This window comes from Leptonotus elevatus, chromosome 2 (assembly GCF_054856555.1).
Source record: "Leptonotus elevatus isolate MCC_2025b chromosome 2, RoL_Lele_1.0, whole genome shotgun sequence".
Classification (NCBI taxonomy): Eukaryota; Metazoa; Chordata; class Actinopteri; order Syngnathiformes; family Syngnathidae; genus Leptonotus; species Leptonotus elevatus.
In genome coordinates, this window is record NC_141240.1 from 39,870,665 (window position 1) to 39,892,794 (window position 22,130).

Consider the following 22,130-nt stretch of genomic DNA (forward strand, 5'->3'; position numbering starts at 1 on the left):
CCACCCGCACCCAGGCACCGGCGCCAAAGAGGGGCCGGACAGCGGAGCGGAGAGGGCAGCCGCGCCCACCCCACCCCCCGCCGTGTGGAAGGACGGAACACCGGGGGCAGAAGGGGGAGATGGGGCACCGGAGGGCGGCCGACACCCCCGAACCCCAGGCCCAGCGGGGGAAGGCCCCGGTCGTCACCCCTGCGTTCTTTGTGAAAATTAACCCCTGTTACTGAGTCCGCCAGCTCGCGGACTGGCGAACTCTACCCCTAAACCGTGAATGTGACCCCACCCAGTGTATATACAAGTGTGTGTGTGTGGTGCATTAAAATTAGGAGCAGGTGAACCGGAGCCGATGGAAATGATATTCCCACGCTCCGATCCACCCGCCACCCAAGCATGTTGCTGAGTGTATGTGGTGCATTAAAAAAAATAGATAGGGCGGGGGGGGGGGGCGGGTGGCGACACGGACAGGGGACCGCAGCACTGCTCTATACTGCGGCCCCCAACCGATGGCACCCCCACAAACCCCCCCCCACCCACAAGTTGTGTGGTGTATTAAAATTGGAGGGGAGTTGTAGGGTGAAGACGGTGTTTCCACCCTACCCCACCCCCCAAAGTGTGTTATGTGCCCTATATGTCTATAAAAGTGTATTGTGCAAACCTAGTGTAGTGAGTTAAGAGGTGTGACCAGCGGGGCCCCCCCCAACCGGGCGGGGGCAGGAGGCGCACCGGCCCACCAAGCCCCCACCCACCCCACCAGGACCCCGGCGGGCATATGGGACCCGTCCGGCGGGGCGATAGGGCTCGCCCCCCGGATACTGGGTCCCGCCCGAGGTGTCAGGACGCCCACCGGAGCGGGGCGGGCACGACACCAAACCCCAGCCACCCCCGCCGGCCCCCATAGCACCGAGACCCGGGCCATGGATGGAGCCCCCGGCCCAGGGGAGGGGAAGGAAGGCGTACCGGGGAAGGGGAAGGGAGGAGGGAAGGGGACGACAAGAAGGGCAGGGGGCAGCGGCAGGGACGCAAGGAGAGGGGGAGAGGAGGAGGAAGGGCGACGAGGGAGAGGGGACAGGGAGGCGGAGGACGGGCGGGGAGAGGCGAGGAGGGAGAGGCAGCAAGGGGGAGGAAGGGGGAGGGGAGAGGGAACCACCGGGCACCCCGGCGGCCCACAGGCCCCGAACCGCGTCGCCGGGCCCAGAGCGACGGACCGCGCCGGAACGGCGCCGCCCCCGACACCAGGGAAAGCCCCGCAACGCAGCACCCCCCAAGAGACCCAGGGAACGGCCAAGACGCAGCCGCCACCCAGCAGCCAACAGAGGGGCAGACCCGCCCACTCCCCGCCAGGGGGGACAGCACCCACAGAATTAACCCACTGGCATGCCGTGAATCCGAATATCAACCCCTGGTGCCCATCGGAGGTGAATCCGCTCGATCCCGCTGGCAGCAGCCGGGTTCCTGACTATGGAAACACAACCATTAGTTACAAATTGCCTAATACAGAAACATCAATGCCAGTTATAACGCTGCTGTGGCTCTCGCTAACAGGCAGAATTAAAATCCAAGTTTAGGTTAAAAAATTCTATATACGTAGACCATGTTTCTTTAAATTTTGACATTTGGTTTTTATTTGAGGCAGATATTTTTTCCATTAAAATATGATTTATGAGGAGGTTAGACCATTGGTCGATATTCAAAGTTTGTTTATTTTTCCAGTTAACAAGAATTGTTTTTTTTGCGATAGTAAGGGCTACAAGTATAGATTGAAATTGTTTATGTGGTAAGTCAATTGTTGTTAAGTCACCTAGCAAACACAAGTTTGGAGAGAACGGTATCCTACAGTCCAAGACAGCGGAAAGTTTTTCTAAGACTTTAGTCCAGAAACACATAACCGGAGTACATAACCATAAAGCATGAAAATAAGTGTCTGTAGTGTTTTGTAAACACTGGAGACAAATGTCGGAGTCTGAGAGTCCCATTTTCTTCATCATATATTGAGTAATGTATGTTCTGTGAATAATTTTATATTGGATAAGTTGTAAATTTGTGTGTTTTGTCATTTTAAAAACATTTTCACAAACTTGAATCCAAAAGACAGATTCCGGAGCTATAGACAAGTCTGTTTCCCATTTTGAGATGGGTAAAGACGTTTTATCAGTATATGAAAGTAACTTATATATTTTTGAGAGTTTTTTTGTTGTTGTCGGAGAAAGCTTGGTAATATCTTTAGCTAAAACAGGCGGTTGGAGCGTACCCTGGAGTGTTGGAATTTGTTTCTTTATCATACTTTTAACTTGCAAATAATGTAAAAAGTTTCCGTTTTTTATTTTATATTTTTGGAGCAAGGATGTATATGATATAAACATATTATCTGAGAAGAGATGGTGGAGATGTGTAATTCCTTTCTGCTCCCACACATTCAAATAAAACGATTGGTTGTTAATTTGAAAGTCGGGGTTATGCCATAGGGGAGAAAGCCCGCTGGGCTCCACTTTGGCTTTTGTCATTTCTAGTGCCTTCCACCAGGCAGTCAGGGTGGCGGAAATCATTGGATTTTTAAAGCAGTTATGGCGCTTAATCGATGTTGTAATAAAGAGTAAATCTAGGAGTCTGAGGTTATTACAATCCTTCTGTTCTAGTTCTAGCCAACAGTTAGTATCTCTATTGGGTTGTGCCCATAAAATAATATATTGTAGCTGGTTGGCTATATAATAGTGCATAAAATTTGGTGCCTCTAGACCTCCTTTGGATTTATTTTTCTGAAGAGTAGATAGACTAATCTTTGCTTTTTTTTTTTTCCAGTAAAATTTTGTAACGGCTGAGTCCAACAACTGGAACCAGTTAGCCGTAGGTTTAAATGGAATCATTGAGAAAAAATAGTTTATTTTGGGTAAAACTTTCATTTTAATAGTGGCTATTCGTCCTATTAGAGAAATAGGAAGATTATTCCAGCGCTCCAAGTCACTATAAATGCTATCCAGAAGTGGAGTGAAATTTAAATGAACTAAATCAGTTAATTTAGGTGAGATTTTTATGCCTAAGTATTTTAAATTACCTATAGGAAATGAGTAGTATGGGTCCTGGCTTGCAGGGTTCCATGAATTTTCTGTAATAGGTAGAAGTGTTGATTTTGTCCAGTTAATAGAATAGTCTGATAACTGTGAGAATTTAGTTATTAAGTTAAATACTTCCCCTAATGAAATAGCAGGCTTTTCTAAATAAAGTAAAATATCATCGGCATATAGATTAATTTTATGTTCTGTTACCCCAGAGTGAATTCCTTGAATCATTCTTTCCTGGCGTATGGCTAATGCAAGCGGTTCAATAAATATTGCAAATAATAAAGGCGACAGTGGGCATCCCTGTCTTGTGCCTCTCTGTAGAGTAAAACTCTTAGATATAATCCCATTAGTAGTAACAGTAGCTTTAGGAGAATCATATAATACTGACACCCAGTGAATAAATGACTTCCCAAAGCCAAATTTATTTAAAACAGCAAAGAGGAAGGACCAGTTAACTTTATCAAAAGCTTTTTCTGCATCCAATGATATAATAACTGCCTTTTTATCATGCCGCTGTGACATACTAATAAGGTTAAAGAGCCTTCTAATATTATTAGTAGAGTGACGCTCTTTAATAAAGCCTGTTTGGTCGCTATGAATGATTGTCGGGATTACTGTTTCTAATCTAGATGTAAAAGCCTTAGTGATAATTTTAATATCAGTGTTAATTAGTGAAATCGGACGGTAACTTGATGGAAGGGTGGGGTCTTTTTCTGGCTTTAATAAAAGTTTAATTGCTGCTGTATTCATGTGTGGGCGTATGTGACCATTAGTTTTAATTTCTGTTACTACTCTTAAGAATAGTGGAGCAAGCATTGACCAGAAGTGCTTTAGAAATATAGCCGGATAACCATCCGGGCCGGGTGCTTTGCCATTTGGCATACTATCTAGAGCACTGTACAACTCGTTTATAGTAAGTGGTGCATCTAACATATCTTTATATTCAGTAGTTACCTGAGGTATACTTAAGCTACTGAGGAATGCCTCAATATGCTCTGGGTTAGGTTTATTAGTTTCTGAGTATAAGTTGTGATAATAATTATAAAAAATTTGATTAATTTCTTTTGGTGATTGTGTACATTCACCAGTTGTACCTTTAATAGCCGTTATAAGCGATTTTTCCCGATTACGTTGAAGTTGGTTTGCAAGAAATTTACCTGATTTGTTATTATATTCAAAGTTGTTGTATCTCAATTGTTGTATTATAAACTCTGTCTTTTTAGTTAACATATCGTCTAACTGTATTTTTGTATTTTGTAAGTCAGTCCATATTTGGTTATTTGGGTTTATTGCGTACTCATCCGTCAGTTGTTTAATTTTATCTTCCAAGTCTTTTTCTAATTTTTGATCCTGTTTCTTTTTATAAGATGAATATGATATAATTTTACCTCTAATTACTGCTTTCCCGGTTTCCCAGAGAAGAGCTGGAGATAGGTCTGGAGAGTCATTTATTTCCAAAAAGTCCGCCCATTCTTTTCTTATAATTTTGTCAAATTCTGCGTCGTTTAGTAGTGAGATGTTAAAACGCCATGTAGGTGGTGGTTTAAAGGTATAATCAACTTGTAGGGAAAGGGAGACTGGTGCATGGTCGCTAATAATAATAGGATGTATTTTTGTAACGGTTTTATCAGCAATAGAATTATTTGTAAGAAAAAAATCAATTCTTGAAAAGGACCGGTGCACAGCGGAAAAGAAGGTAAATTCCTTCTTATTTGGGTTTTTAAGTCTCCAGCTGTCGACGAGGCCAAAGTCATCCATATATTCCCCTATTACTTTTGTGGATTGTGATCGCCTTATACATGTTGTTTTATTAGAACGATCTATTAATGGATTTAAGGTTGTGTTAAAGTCTCCTCCAATAATAATAGTAGAGTTCGCTGCTAATTCAAACAGTTTAGAGAAAAATTCATGGAAAAAAGCCGGATCATCATTATTAGGGGCATATAAATTACCGAATGTATATATTTTATTAAATATAGTCACCTGAATAATAATGTATCGGCCCTCTGGGTCTGTTATTGTATTATTTAGAGTAAAGAGTAAATTCTTATGTATGAGTATACAGACTCCCCTTTGTCTACTGTTATAAGGGGCAGAGTACGCTTGGCTAAAATTTTTATCAATAAGTAATTTTTCTTCAGATTTTTGTAGGTGGGTTTCTTGTAGGAGGCAAATATCTGCTTTTAATTTTAAGAGATGGTCTAAAGTTTTTATTCTTTTTGCCTGTGAGCGAGCGCCACAAACATTCCAGGAAACCAGAACTAATTTATGCATACAAATAATATAAACACAGTCCTATGTATATATCTGTATAGGCCATTTGCCACCACTGGCATGTTATAGGATAGAATCAAAGTGGTTAGGTGATTTATATAGTTTGTATAAAATATGAGGTAACGTATAAGGCAACATGTAAGGTAACGTGTAAGGTAACGTGTAAGGTAACGTGTAAGGTAACGTGTAAGGTAACGTGTAAGGTAACGTGTAAGGTAACGTGTAAGGTAACGTGTAAGGTAACGTGTAAGTAAATAAAACAGTGCAAAAACGAGTAGGGCGGTGAAAGTGAGGGAAATTAACAGGGGATTAAACATAACAATACACCAGTAACCCCAGCAAGATTTTTTTTATTTTATTTTTTATAAATATACTTTAGATATAGTTGTGTATTAATATTATATTTATAATATAGCCTAAACATAATAAGTATTCATGTTTTTGGTTTTATAACCACATATACAGTATATGTATACACCTAGTAATCAAACTAAGTTTAGTTCCACCAATGCTAATTAGAACAGCCAGGGAGTGGAATTGGGGTTCCGGAATAGTTGGCCATCGATATATAACTTATCAACGGCTATCGTAGTCCGCTTACCCTCCTGCCTATTTTGTTTCATTATAGGAAACAGTACCTTTCGCCGCTCATTGATCTCTCTCGGGAATTGATCATTCATTCCAAATGAGGTCCCTTTAAGCTCCCGTCCTTTACTTTTAACAAATAATTTCTGTTTAAAATGCTCAAACTTTGCAATAATAGGACGGGGTTTGTTGCCTCTACGGGCTCCAAGCCGATGTACCCGGTCAAAAGAGATGTTATTTACCGTCTCCTGAGGAATTTTTAATGAATTCGTCATCATTTTTTTTATCTCAACCTCTGGGTTATCAGAGGTATTCTCAGATATACCTGAGAATATTAAATTCTCCCGCATACTACGGGATTGTACATCTAAAACTGTTTCTTTTAGTGTTTTATTTTCTTTTTTCATAGTTTCCAGCTCGGCTGAAACAGTCGTGAGTGTAGAATGTAACTCGGCATTTTCCTGTTTAAGGACACTTACCTGCTGACTGATAAATTCCATACTTACTTTTAATTCTTTGACGTCCTCGAGGATGAGGCCGAGGACGTCAAGTTTTTTATTTATGGACTCCAGCACACTGACCGAAACGTCCGTAGTGGTGGTGGTTAGGTCGTCCGTGTCCGTCGCTGAATCGTTTTTCCTCTTCTTCGAAGAGGGTTTCTTTGATGGTTTCTCGACGGCAGGATCCTCCATCGCGCAGCTGTAAAAATATCCGTCGATGAAACGTTCAAGGTCCTCCACGTTGGGTGGTATTTCAGATCTGCCGGATGAAAAAGAGAGAAGAGAAAATGCAAGATATATGATGATTAAATCTTTTTGATAAAATCGTTAAATCGACATTGCGCTTCTGCATTTACGTGGAGGCGTGACCCTAAGTTGCCACGCCATACCCGTCTGCCTGCCCACCAAAGACTTGCCGGAGCGCGAGCATCTGCTGCAGCCCGAGCACACCGTCGCCGGCTGAGGCCGGAGGACCAGCGGAGGGAACGAGGACGGCCACAGCTCCACCGCGACATCCGGGAAAGACCTCCATCGCACCCTCCTCCGCAGGAAGTCCGTGGCCCATCATCCCCAACTGTCATTGCTCCGAGGCAGTCCAGTTCAACTTTAGCGACAACATGCTGTGTGCTGGCTTCATGGCCGGCCGACACGGGAGTTGCCGCGGAGATGACGGGGGGAGCCCAATGACCGCTCTCTACGGCTCCACCCACTTCCTTACAGGCGTGGTGGCGCTCGGGGCCGAGGCTGCTCCAGTCGAGGCTTGTTTGACATTTGCACCAATGTGGCCACATTTGTTGAGCGGGCGGAGGCCAAGAATCTGCACTTAACCGCAATGTCACGTGACACGATGCAACAGAAAGCCGATCAACACTCATCGAGAATAAGATTTCCCCCTTGAATGATTTGTACTTGTATGATAAAAGCATCCATTATCCATCTTCGAGTGTTGCAAGATGAAAGAGCACCGCAAACACTGATGTGCTAAATAAATGTGCATTATACAAAAAATGATGATGATGATGATGATGAATTAAAACTGAAGAAATGTCACGTGAGGTGCGCAATTTGGACCCCAAAGCAGACATTAAGTAACTGACTTACTTCTGGTGAGCTAACAAATACACACACGCACGCACGCACGCACATACACACCCACACACACAAAAAATATATATATATATATATTAAAAAAAAAAAAAAAAAAAAAGAGCAATGATGATGACATTTCCGAATGAACAATACTGAGCTCTTAAGAAAAAAAATAATAATAAAAAAAATAACTGAAAAGTCTTTATAGATAAAAATTGCAAATACAAAGTAATAACAGAGAGCAGGCATGGGTTCAGATGGCCTCGAAGAAAAACACGACGGAAAAACCTTGACTCATTAAAAGAACAATGACCTCGACACGCTGACAAAAGTGTTACTCAGTTGTAACTTACAGCTCGGAACCATGCTGAATTCTATATGACAGTATAAAGGTCTACGTGACAAAAGAAGCGGGACAAATGCAGGACCATGGCAACTGACATCATCATCAATTGGCAACATCGGCCACATGATCAAACCCAAATCACAGTCACAACAACAAGAATATTAACATTTATTTATTTATTGAAACTTAAAGTGGTAAGTCAACCTTAAACATTTCTTGACAATAATTTGTAGTATGTGACCTCACTCGTCTAAACATGACATTCTAATCAATATTACATTTGTGGAATACGAGATAAGCAGCAAAATGCAGCCGTTTTTATTCATCTCGGGGGCGGCCATTTTGCCACTTGCTGTCGACTGAAGATGACATCACAGTTGCTCAGGGCTCAGGCAACGACCAATCACAGCCCACCTGTTTTCTGAAGCTGCACTGACAGCAAGTGGCAAAATGGCCGCCCCCTGAGATGGATAAAAATGGCTGCATTTTGAAGTTTTACTCCTATTCAAAATAAATAAATAAATGGGGTTGACTTAACATGGTGCAATCTCCCTCCCTCCCTCCTTTCCTCGGTCATTTTAAAATACCGTGATACAGCCCCAAAAAAAATTTCCACGGTGATCATGCCGTCAGAATCTAATATTGGACCATGACTCCCTAAACAGAAACTGCAATAATATTTGTTCCAACAATAAAACACTGACTTTTACTGACTCGTGGCCAAGATGTGACAACTGTCGTGCAGATGAGCCGTGTTCTAAATGTTCCGTTTCAAACAGAACAAACATGAAGGACTCAAAAGTACAAAAAGCAGATCTTCATCAAAGTGCATTTAGTCTGCAAAGGCAGGAAAGACAACAAGAAGATAAATTACTCACAAAAAAAATGGCAACAGCACAACATTGCTTAGCTACGGAAGAGAGTGAAGAGAAAAAAAAAGGGTAGGCAGGATTCTCACTTTATTCTCAGAATTCTGACTTTGTGACGTAGAGTTTTGAATTGTGGGGCGAAGTCAGAAAGTCAGTGAGAATTCTGACTTTAAAGACTTTAAAGAACAGAATTCTGACTTTAGAATTCTTAGAATAAAATCAGAATTCTGACTTTAAAGTGAAAATTCAGAGAATAAAGTCAGAATTCTGACATTAAAGTCAGAATCAAGAATTCTGTGATTAAAGTCAGAATTCTCACTTCAAAGTGAAAATTTTGATCTTCAGTCGACAGCAAGTGGCAAAATGGCCGCCCCCGAGAATTCTGACTTTAAAGTGAAAATTCTGAGAATAAAGTCAAAATTCTCACTTTAAAGTCAGAATTTTTCACTTTAAAGCAATAATTCTGACTTTATTCTCGGAATTCTGACTTTAATCACAGAATTCTTGATTCTGACTTTAATGTGAAAATTCTGAGAATAAAGTCAGAGTTCTCACTTTAAAGTCCGAATTCTGTGATTTTATGTCAGAATGCTGAGAATAGAGTCAGAATTATGTGATTAAAGTCAGAATTCTTAGAATAAAATCAGAATTCTGACTTTAAAGTGAAAATTCAGAGAATAAAGTCAGAATTCTGACATTAAAGTCAGAATCAAGAATTCTGTGATTAAAGTCAGAATTCTCACTTCAAAGTGAAAATTTTGATCTTCAGTCGACAGCAAGTGGCAAAATGGCCGCCCCCGAGAATTCTGACTTTAAAGTGAAAATTCTGAGAATAAAGTCAAAATTCTCACTTTAAAGTCAGAATTTTTCACTTTAAAGCAATAATTCTGACTTTATTCTCGGAATTCTGACTTTAATCACAGAATTCTTGATTCTGACTTTAATGTGAAAATTCTGAGAATAAAGTCAGAGTTCTCACTTTAAAGTCCGAATTCTGTGATTTTATGTCAGAATGCTGAGAATAGAGTCAGAATTATGTGATTAAAGTCAGAATTCTTAGAATAAAATCAGAATTCTGACTTTAAAGTGAAAATTCAGAGAATAAAGTCAGAATTCTGACATTAAAGTCAGAATCAAGAATTCTGTGATTAAAGTCAGAATTCTCACTTCAAAGTGAAAATTTTGATCTTCAGTCGACAGCAAGTGGCAAAATGGCCGCCCCCGAGAATTCTGACTTTAAAGTGAAAATTCTGAGAATAAAGTCAAAATTCTCACTTTAAAGTCAGAATTTTTCACTTTAAAGCAATAATTCTGACTTTATTCTCGGAATTCTGACTTTAATCACAGAATTCTTGATTCTGACTTTAAAGTGAAAATTCTGAGAATAAAGTCAGAGTTCTCACTTTAAAGTCCGAATTCTGTGATTTTATGTCAGAATGCTGAGAATAGAGTCAGAATCCTGCCAACCTTTTCTTTTTTTCTCGACAGCGTGATTCGGAACATCCTAAACACTTTTGGGGAACTCGCTTCATCACCTCCCAGGACGAGCAACTGATGAAAAGGAAAAGATGTTAGACTTTTATGACCTGAACATTTTCAATGCTCTCTGGTCAATTCAATTTCTTGTTTTATTATGTTAACTTAATCTCTCTGCCCTTTAATAACCTGATCTCAGTTGTTACAAGTTTCATTTTCTCTTCTTGTGTGTCTCATCTGTGCTTTCCACATAGTGCGATGTATCCAACGTTGTTTATTAAATGATTTTAAAAAACGTTTTTCTTTTTTTTTCCTTCTCATTCCTCGTTGCTGTCCTGACATTCATAACATTCCTTTTCTGGGGTAACTCTCAGATTCCAACATGTGGCAGTTGTACAGTGCGCGAAACATTTTGTCCAAACAATCCCCTCCCATCCAGATGGGTCCACTTGAACACGTTGACACCCCTCCCTCCCCCGCAGAGGTCAACGGCCTCCCTTCCTGCGCCTCGCCGTGTATTCAGACTTCATATCGTCCCCGCGCCACTAAGAGCTTCTCCTCGTCAACTCACCACCGGACGCCATGTTTGGTTTTGGTGGCCTGTCGCTCTGCGCGCTGTTTTTCCGCCTGGCCGCCGCTCACGGTACGTTCAACGGCAAGGGGCGAAGATAGTGGATGGGGGAGGGGGGGGGGAGTTACATGTGCTTTGTGGGTTTAGTAGGTGTGTTTGTTTAGCATGCCTGCATGTTTAGCAGGGATCGACCGATTATGGGCCGGGCCGATTATCGGTATTTTGACAAATATCGGCATCGGTTTTTTTACGAATCTGAAGGCTGATGAAGCTGCTATCTCACTGAGCGGGTGAATGCTTGCGAACGTAGCGAATTTGGGGTTTTCATCAGGGTTTGTTGACAGACAGTTTTTACATTTCAAACATATTCAGACAAATTTTCACTGCAAAGATCTTTTGAAACCTTTTGCGAAACCTGACGAAAACCCAAAATTCGGTACGTTCGCATGCATTTATCGCCCAGTGAGATACAGGGAACTTTTCATTTAGGAATCTATTTAAATTTCCACTTTACAAAAAAACGATGCCGACGCTGGGAACTCCCGACACGTTTTATATAAAAAAAAAAGAAAAAAAGAAATTATGTCAAAATTTTGGAAAACTTCATTTACAGTAGAAAACCTTCAGGGAACGATTGCTTAGTTTTTAATTATCTTAACACATAATCCCTGCAATTTTTACTTCTTTTTTTTTTAAACAAATCTGTTAATTCGTTATATGTTTAAAATTAAGTATTCTTTTTGACACTAATATTTTCTCTCTTACTGTAAATGAATATCGGTTTGAAATATCGGTTATCGGCTTCTAATAATTGGTATCGGTAAAAAAAAACATATCAGTCTATTGCTAATGTGATTTCAACATGCCACACCTGATGACAAACTAATTCTTAAAATTGTTTTCTGACAGAAAAGCAAAATATGAATGATGACGGAATTGTCAAACAAACAAATTTCTCATATTTCAAATTTACGTTCAGATTTTCCCCACAGTTGTAAGTTTGGTCATTCAAATCCAGGGTTTAGCATGTGCGTCCATATTCAAGTGTCTTTGTTTGTTTGCTTTTACAAATTATTATACAACAAAAGTATTTCCTTCCGTGCCAGACATAATTAGCGAAACAGATGACAATAAAATGGCTGATGGATCATTATGGATGGAGGTCGTGGCAGCTAACAAGCTAACGTAGCTTCACTAATGCTCTTGGCCAAACTTAAGCATTTTTCAAATTTGTATTTTTGATCTTGAAGACACTAAAATTGACTCAGGCTTGAATTTTCAATTGGAAAGAACGAATGATTCCCGGATTTTGACGTACAATTCTGTTTCACTCATTTCGTGATCCATCATCTGGCTATACGTGAATGCCGCGAGGAGATCTGCGACTCCGAGGAAGCCAGAGAAGTGTTTGAGGACGACACCCTCGCGGTCCGTCTGCTGCCCTTTGACCTTCAATCAGACGTTTACATCAGTCTTTCCCAACCTTTATTGAGATCAGGCGCACACGGCACCAAATGACGTGCCCCAATTAACCCAAACTGTCGTCTTGGTCGTGTTTTTGCTAAAATTATGAACACGTTTCAGAAACACCTTAATGGAACGATACAAACTGTCAAACACACGAATACAAAATGAAAACACTCGCAAGGAGGTAAGCCTAAATGATGGGTTTTCGGGTTACCCGTTTCCTTGGTTGGGGACGAGCATTTACTGTTAATTGTTCTGCCTGTCAGCAGATGTCCATAATGCCAAAGCCAGACGAACGAAGAGCTATTGTTTTCTGACCGGGGTTAATGTCATTGCGAATCACTGGGTCGGATTATTATCATCTGTACTAAGATATATATCTGTTGCCAAACACGATTTTGCTTCCGCAGAGACAATTCTGGGATGCATATGAACGTAAGTCCGCTTTGAGTCCAATGACCAATTTCTGTTTTCTGTTCCTACCTTTGACTTTCGCTGCTGTTTTGAAACGTCGTGATGTCAGATCGGGACCCCTGCCGAGTCAACCCCTGTTTTAACAACGGCGCGTGTGTCAGCGTTGGAACCAGATTTCGGTGTCAATGTGCCGAAGGACGCTTCTGTCAGATGTGGAATAAGTACCGGCATGTACTGTCGGTCATTGCTCGTTGTGCTGCTTTCCCATTTTTCACCGCAAATGCTCCTGCGCTGATGGCTACATCCTGGCCGAAGACGGGCGACCTCGGGTCTATTAGGTTCTGATTGAGTTGAACGGAGCCAGTCACTGTGGAGGCGCTTTGATCCGTCCCGACCGGGTCCTTACCGCAGCTCACGGTGTCCACGGAATCGAACCTGACAAACTTAATGTGGTGGCAGGTACGCAAATGCCAAGAGCTTACCGTCATCTTCACTCTTTTTTTTTTTTTTTTTTTTTTTTTTATAAGAGCTCAGTATTGTTCATTCGGAAATGTCATCATCATTGCTCTTTATTTTTTTTTTTTTATTTATTATTATTTTTTAAATTTTTATTTTTTTTTTTTGTGTGTATGTGCGTGCGTGCGTGCGTGCGTGCGTGCGTGCGTGTATTTGTTAGCTCACCAAAAAAAACTATTAGAAAAAATCTCATACCGTTCACCTAAACCGAACACCGCCGTCAGGAGACCCGAGGAAGGACCAAAGAAAACCAAGGAAGGTGATTAAATCTTTTTTTTTATTTTTATTTTTTTATTTTATTTATTTTTTTTATTATAAGAGCTCAGTATTGTTCATTCGGAAATGTCATCATCATTGCTCTTTTTTTTTTTTTTTTTTTTTTTTTAAATATATATATATATATATATATATATACACATATATACATACATATATACATATATACATACATACATTTTTTTTTTTTTTTTTGTGTGTGTGGGTGAGTATGTGTGTGTGCGTGCGTGCGTGCGTGCGTGCGTGTGTTTGTTAGCTCACCAGAAAACCTATTAGAAAAAAAAATCTCATACCGTTCACCTAAATCGAACACCAGGAGACCCGAGGGGACCGAAGAAAACCAAGGAAGGTGAAATCCAGCACCGACCAGACACCCCCCACCAGAACTCCTCCCCAGCCCAAGAAACATCCAGACCCCAACAAATCCAAAAAACATAAAATCAGGGAGGCCTCAAGAGACCAACGGAGAGACCGAGAAAAGGAAGGAAGGACAGACGAAGCCGCGTGAGATCCGAGACACCAGCCTCCACCGATTCAATAACCTGAGGAGGAAACAGATTGTGTCTGAGTTTCGGTAGATGCTGGTGTGGTGGATCTGGCATGCATGAAAATCTCCACCAAAGAGGGGAGCCGTCGACCCCCGCCGGAACAGAGCAAGCGCAACACCTCAGGGCCCCCCAGGCCGCGGCAGCGCCAAAGGACGACCCCCGGGCCCCACCAGGGCCACCAGCCGGAGAGCAAACCCAGGAGCAGGAGCGCCCCCCGCCCCAACACGGCCCGCGCCCCCGGCCCAACGCAGCAGGACGGGGCACTGCAGGCCCACCAGGCACCCCACCGGCCCCCAACCCCCGCCCCCCCCACAACCCCCCGCCCCCCATCCACCCCCGCCACCCACCCCAACCCAGCCCCAGCCGCCCCCATGCCCCCAATCCCCCAGACACCCCCCACCCCCAGCACCCCCCCACCCCGCAACCCCCACCACCGCCCCCCCCCCAACAAAGCCGCCCCCCCCCCGACCCCACCCCGACCAACCGGCAGCCCCCCAACCCCCGACCCCCAGCCCCCGGGGACCACCCGCACCCAGGCACCGGCGCCAAAGAGGGGCCGGACAGCGGAGCGGAGAGGGCAGCCGCGCCCACCCCACCCCCCGCCGTGTGGAAGGACGGAACACCGGGGGCAGAAGGGGGAGATGGGGCACCGGAGGGCGGCCGACACCCCCGAACCCCAGGCCCAGCGGGGGAAGGCCCCGGTCGTCACCCCTGCGTTCTTTGTGAAAATTAACCCCTGTTACTGAGTCCGCCAGCTCGCGGACTGGCGAACTCTACCCCTAAACCGTGAATGTGACCCCACCCAGTGTATATACAAGTGTGTGTGTGTGGTGCATTAAAATTAGGAGCAGGTGAACCGGAGCCGATGGAAATGATATTCCCACGCTCCGATCCACCCGCCACCCAAGCATGTTGCTGAGTGTATGTGGTGCATTAAAAAAAATAGATAGGGCGGGGGGGGGGGGCGGGTGGCGACACGGACAGGGGACCGCAGCACTGCTCTATACTGCGGCCCCCAACCGATGGCACCCCCACAAACCCCCCCCCACCCACAAGTTGTGTGGTGTATTAAAATTGGAGGGGAGTTGTAGGGTGAAGACGGTGTTTCCACCCTACCCCACCCCCCAAAGTGTGTTATGTGCCCTATATGTCTATAAAAGTGTATTGTGCAAACCTAGTGTAGTGAGTTAAGAGGTGTGACCAGCGGGGCCCCCCCCAACCGGGCGGGGGCAGGAGGCGCACCGGCCCACCAAGCCCCCACCCACCCCACCAGGACCCCGGCGGGCATATGGGACCCGTCCGGCGGGGCGATAGGGCTCGCCCCCCGGATACTGGGTCCCGCCCGAGGTGTCAGGACGCCCACCGGAGCGGGGCGGGCACGACACCAAACCCCAGCCACCCCCGCCGGCCCCCATAGCACCGAGACCCGGGCCATGGATGGAGCCCCCGGCCCAGGGGAGGGGAAGGAAGGCGTACCGGGGAAGGGGAAGGGAGGAGGGAAGGGGACGACAAGAAGGGCAGGGGGCAGCGGCAGGGACGCAAGGAGAGGGGGAGAGGAGGAGGAAGGGCGACGAGGGAGAGGGGACAGGGAGGCGGAGGACGGGCGGGGAGAGGCGAGGAGGGAGAGGCAGCAAGGGGGAGGAAGGGGGAGGGGAGAGGGAACCACCGGGCACCCCGGCGGCCCACAGGCCCCGAACCGCGTCGCCGGGCCCAGAGCGACGGACCGCGCCGGAACGGCGCCGCCCCCGACACCAGGGAAAGCCCCGCAACGCAGCACCCCCCAAGAGACCCAGGGAACGGCCAAGACGCAGCCGCCACCCAGCAGCCAACAGAGGGGCAGACCCGCCCACTCCCCGCCAGGGGGGACAGCACCCACAGAATTAACCCACTGGCATGCCGTGAATCCGAATATCAACCCCTGGTGCCCATCGGAGGTGAATCCGCTCGATCCCGCTGGCAGCAGCCGGGTTCCTGACTATGGAAACACAACCATTAGTTACAAATTGCCTAATACAGAAACATCAATGCCAGTTATAACGCTGCTGTGGCTCTCGCTAACAGGCAGAATTAAAATCCAAGTTTAGGTTAAAAAATTCTATATACGTAGACCATGTTTCTTTAAATTTTGACATTTGGTTTTTATTTGAGGCAGATATTTTTTCCATTAAAATATGATTTATGAGGAGGTTAGACCATTGGTCGATATTCAAAGTTTGTTTATTTTTCCAGTTAACAAGAATTGTTTTTTTTGCGATAGTAAGGGCTACAAGTATAGATTGAAATTGTTTATGTGGTAAGTCAATTGTTGTTAAGTCACCTAGCAAACACAAGTTTGGAGAGAACGGTATCCTACAGTCCAAGACAGCGGAAAGTTTTTCTAAGACTTTAGTCCAGAAACACATAACCGGAGTACATAACCATAAAGCATGAAAATAAGTGTCTGTAGTGTTTTGTAAACACTGGAGACAAATGTCGGAGTCTGAGAGTCCCATTTTCTTCATCATATATTGAGTAATGTATGTTCTGTGAATAATTTTATATTGGATAAGTTGTAAATTTGTGTGTTTTGTCATTTTAAAAACATTTTCACAAACTTGAATCCAAAAGACAGATTCCGGAGCTATAGACAAGTCTGTTTCCCATTTTGAGATGGGTAAAGACGTTTTATCAGTATATGAAAGTAACTTATATATTTTTGAGAGTTTTTTTGTTGTTGTCGGAGAAAGCTTGGTAATATCTTTAGCTAAAACAGGCGGTTGGAGCGTACCCTGGAGTGTTGGAATTTGTTTCTTTATCATACTTTTAACTTGCAAATAATGTAAAAAGTTTCCGTTTTTTATTTTATATTTTTGGAGCAAGGATGTATATGATATAAACATATTATCTGAGAAGAGATGGTGGAGATGTGTAATTCCTTTCTGCTCCCACACATTCAAATAAAACGATTGGTTGTTAATTTGAAAGTCGGGGTTATGCCATAGGGGAGAAAGCCCGCTGGGCTCCACTTTGGCTTTTGTCATTTCTAGTGCCTTCCACCAGGCAGTCAGGGTGGCGGAAATCATTGGATTTTTAAAGCAGTTATGGCGCTTAATCGATGTTGTAATAAAGAGTAAATCTAGGAGTCTGAGGTTATTACAATCCTTCTGTTCTAGTTCTAGCCAACAGTTAGTATCTCTATTGGGTTGTGCCCATAAAATAATATATTGTAGCTGGTTGGCTATATAATAGTGCATAAAATTTGGTGCCTCTAGACCTCCTTTGGATTTATTTTTCTGAAGAGTAGATAGACTAATCTTTGCTTTTTTTTTTTTCCAGTAAAATTTTGTAACGGCTGAGTCCAACAACTGGAACCAGTTAGCCGTAGGTTTAAATGGAATCATTGAGAAAAAATAGTTTATTTTGGGTAAAACTTTCATTTTAATAGTGGCTATTCGTCCTATTAGAGAAATAGGAAGATTATTCCAGCGCTCCAAGTCACTATAAATGCTATCCAGAAGTGGAGTGAAATTTAAATGAACTAAATCAGTTAATTTAGGTGAGATTTTTATGCCTAAGTATTTTAAATTACCTATAGGAAATGAGTAGTATGGGTCCTGGCTTGCAGGGTTCCATGAATTTTCTGTAATAGGTAGAAGTGTTGATTTTGTCCAGTTAATAGAATAGTCTGATAACTGTGAGAATTTAGTTATTAAGTTAAATACTTCCCCTAATGAAATAGCAGGCTTTTCTAAATAAAGTAAAATATCATCGGCATATAGATTAATTTTATGTTCTGTTACCCCAGAGTGAATTCCTTGAATCATTCTTTCCTGGCGTATGGCTAATGCAAGCGGTTCAATAAATATTGCAAATAATAAAGGCGACAGTGGGCATCCCTGTCTTGTGCCTCTCTGTAGAGTAAAACTCTTAGATATAATCCCATTAGTAGTAACAGTAGCTTTAGGAGAATCATATAATACTGACACCCAGTGAATAAATGACTTCCCAAAGCCAAATTTATTTAAAACAGCAAAGAGGAAGGACCAGTTAACTTTATCAAAAGCTTTTTCTGCATCCAATGATATAATAACTGCCTTTTTATCATGCCGCTGTGACATACTAATAAGGTTAAAGAGCCTTCTAATATTATTAGTAGAGTGACGCTCTTTAATAAAGCCTGTTTGGTCGCTATGAATGATTGTCGGGATTACTGTTTCTAATCTAGATGTAAAAGCCTTAGTGATAATTTTAATATCAGTGTTAATTAGTGAAATCGGACGGTAACTTGATGGAAGGGTGGGGTCTTTTTCTGGCTTTAATAAAAGTTTAATTGCTGCTGTATTCATGTGTGGGCGTATGTGACCATTAGTTTTAATTTCTGTTACTACTCTTAAGAATAGTGGAGCAAGCATTGACCAGAAGTGCTTTAGAAATATAGCCGGATAACCATCCGGGCCGGGTGCTTTGCCATTTGGCATACTATCTAGAGCACTGTACAACTCGTTTATAGTAAGTGGTGCATCTAACATATCTTTATATTCAGTAGTTACCTGAGGTATACTTAAGCTACTGAGGAATGCCTCAATATGCTCTGGGTTAGGTTTATTAGTTTCTGAGTATAAGTTGTGATAATAATTATAAAAAATTTGATTAATTTCTTTTGGTGATTGTGTACATTCACCAGTTGTACCTTTAATAGCCGTTATAAGCGATTTTTCCCGATTACGTTGAAGTTGGTTTGCAAGAAATTTACCTGATTTGTTATTATATTCAAAGTTGTTGTATCTCAATTGTTGTATTATAAACTCTGTCTTTTTAGTTAACATATCGTCTAACTGTATTTTTGTATTTTGTAAGTCAGTCCATATTTGGTTATTTGGGTTTATTGCGTACTCATCCGTCAGTTGTTTAATTTTATCTTCCAAGTCTTTTTCTAATTTTTGATCCTGTTTCTTTTTATAAGATGAATATGATATAATTTTACCTCTAATTACTGCTTTCCCGGTTTCCCAGAGAAGAGCTGGAGATAGGTCTGGAGAGTCATTTATTTCCAAAAAGTCCGCCCATTCTTTTCTTATAATTTTGTCAAATTCTGCGTCGTTTAGTAGTGAGATGTTAAAACGCCATGTAGGTGGTGGTTTAAAGGTATAATCAACTTGTAGGGAAAGGGAGACTGGTGCATGGTCGCTAATAATAATAGGATGTATTTTTGTAACGGTTTTATCAGCAATAGAATTATTTGTAAGAAAAAAATCAATTCTTGAAAAGGACCGGTGCACAGCGGAAAAGAAGGTAAATTCCTTCTTATTTGGGTTTTTAAGTCTCCAGCTGTCGACGAGGCCAAAGTCATCCATATATTCCCCTATTACTTTTGTGGATTGTGATCGCCTTATACATGTTGTTTTATTAGAACGATCTATTAATGGATTTAAGGTTGTGTTAAAGTCTCCTCCAATAATAATAGTAGAGTTCGCTGCTAATTCAAACAGTTTAGAGAAAAATTCATGGAAAAAAGCCGGATCATCATTATTAGGGGCATATAAATTACCGAATGTATATATTTTATTAAATATAGTCACCTGAATAATAATGTATCGGCCCTCTGGGTCTGTTATTGTATTATTTAGAGTAAAGAGTAAATTCTTATGTATGAGTATACAGACTCCCCTTTGTCTACTGTTATAAGGGGCAGAGTACGCTTGGCTAAAATTTTTATCAATAAGTAATTTTTCTTCAGATTTTTGTAGGTGGGTTTCTTGTAGGAGGCAAATATCTGCTTTTAATTTTAAGAGATGGTCTAAAGTTTTTATTCTTTTTGCCTGTGAGCGAGCGCCACAAACATTCCAGGAAACCAGAACTAATTTATGCATACAAATAATATAAACACAGTCCTATGTATATATCTGTATAGGCCATTTGCCACCACTGGCATGTTATAGGATAGAATCAAAGTGGTTAGGTGATTTATATAGTTTGTATAAAATATGAGGTAACGTATAAGGCAACATGTAAGGTAACGTGTAAGGTAACGTGTAAGGTAACGTGTAAGGTAACGTGTAAGGTAACGTGTAAGGTAACGTGTAAGGTAACGTGTAAGGTAACGTGTAAGGTAACGTGTAAGTAAATAAAACAGTGCAAAAACGAGTAGGGCGGTGAAAGTGAGGGAAATTAACAGGGGATTAAACATAACAATACACCAGTAACCCCAGCGAGATTTTTTTTATTTTATTTTTTATAAATATACTTTAGATATAGTTGTGTATTAATATTATATTTATAATATAGCCTAAACATAATAAGTATTCATGTTTTTGGTTTTATAACCACATATACAGTATATGTATACACCTAGTAATCAAACTAAGTTTAGTTCCACCAATGCTAATTAGAACAGCCAGGGAGTGGAATTGGGGTTCCGGAATAGTTGGCCATCGATATATAACTTATCAACGGCTATCGTAGTCCGCTTACCCTCCTGCCTATTTTGTTTCATTATAGGAAACAGTACCTTTCGCCGCTCATTGATCTCTCTCGGGAATTGATCATTCATTCCAAATGAGGTCCCTTTAAGCTCCCGTCCTTTACTTTTAACAAATAATTTCTGTTTAAAATGCTCAAACTTTGCAATAATAGGACGGGGTTTGTTGCCTCTACGGGCTCCAAGCCGATGTACCCGGTCAAAAGAGATGTTATTTACCGTCTCCTGAGGAATTTTTAATGAATTCGTCATCATTTTTTTTATCTCAACCTCTGGGTTATCAGAGGTATTCTCAGATATACCTGAGAATATTAAATTCTCCCGCATACTACGGGATTGTACATCTAAAACTGTTTCTTTTAGTGTTTTATTTTCTTTTTTCATAGTTTCCAGCTCGGCTGAAACAGTCGTGAGTGTAGAATGTAACTCGGCATTTTCCTGTTTAAGGACACTTACCTGCTGACTGATAAATTCCATACTTACTTTTAATTCTTTGACGTCCTCGAGGATGAGGCCGAGGACGTCAAGTTTTTTTATTTATGGACTCCAGCACACTGACCGAAACGTCCGTAGTGGTGGTGGTTAGGTCGTCCGTGTCCGTCGCTGAATCGTTTTTCCTCTTCTTCGAAGAGGGTTTCTTTGATGGTTTCTCGACGGCAGGATCCTCCATCGCGCAGCTGTAAAAATATCCGTCGATGAAACGTTCAAGGTCCTCCACGTTGGGTGGTATTTCAGATCTGCCGGATGAAAAAGAGAGAAGAGAAAATGCAAGATATATGATGATTAAATCTTTTTGATAAAATCGTTAAATCGACATTGCGCTTCTGCATTTACGTGGAGGCGTGACCCTAAGTTGCCACGCCATACCCGTCTGCCTGCCCACCAAAGACTTGCCGGAGCGCGAGCATCTGCTGCAGCCCGAGCACACCGTCGCCGGCTGAGGCCGGAGGACCAGCGGAGGGAACGAGGACGGCCACAGCTCCACCGCGACATCCGGGAAAGACCTCCATCGCACCCTCCTCCGCAGGAAGTCCGTGGCCCATCATCCCCAACTGTCATTGCTCCGAGGCAGTCCAGTTCAACTTTAGCGACAACATGCTGTGTGCTGGCTTCATGGCCGGCCGACACGGGAGTTGCCGCGGAGATGACGGGGGGAGCCCAATGACCGCTCTCTACGGCTCCACCCACTTCCTTACAGGCGTGGTGGCGCTCGGGGCCGAGGCTGCTCCAGTCGAGGCTTGTTTGACATTTGCACCAATGTGGCCACATTTGTTGAGCGGGCGGAGGCCAAGAATCTGCACTTAACCGCAATGTCACGTGACACGATGCAACAGAAAGCCGATCAACACTCATCGAGAATAAGATTTCCCCCTTGAATGATTTGTACTTGTATGATAAAAGCATCCATTATCCATCTTCGAGTGTTGCAAGATGAAAGAGCACCGCAAACACTGATGTGCTAAATAAATGTGCATTATACAAAAAATGATGATGATGATGATGATGAATTAAAACTGAAGAAATGTCACGTGAGGTGCGCAATTTGGACCCCAAAGCAGACATTAAGTAACTGACTTACTTCTGGTGAGCTAACAAATACACACACGCACGCACGCACGCACATACACACCCACACACACAAAAAATATATATATATATATATTAAAAAAAAAAAAAAAAAAAAAGAGC

The 22,130-nt window shown here is 42.5% G+C and overlaps 1 protein-coding gene across 24 annotated transcripts in view; it reads left to right on the top strand.

Annotated features, from left to right (window-relative positions):
* Nucleotides 1-22,130, top strand: part of LOC147179999 (uncharacterized) — a 57,277-nt gene that overhangs the window by 3,905 nt on the left and 31,242 nt on the right. For 12 of the 24 annotated variants that reach the window (XR_015094193.1, XR_015094188.1, XR_015094189.1 and 9 more), the window contains exon 2: nt 10,675-10,835. Coding sequence is in view for 5 of the 24 variants with exons in the window: in XM_086069750.1 (XP_085925876.1) it covers nt 10,675-10,835 (161 nt within the window). In the remaining 19 variants the exon portion in view is untranslated. The other 12 variants (XR_015094182.1, XR_015094184.1, XR_015094183.1 and 9 more) reach the window with 7 other exon arrangements.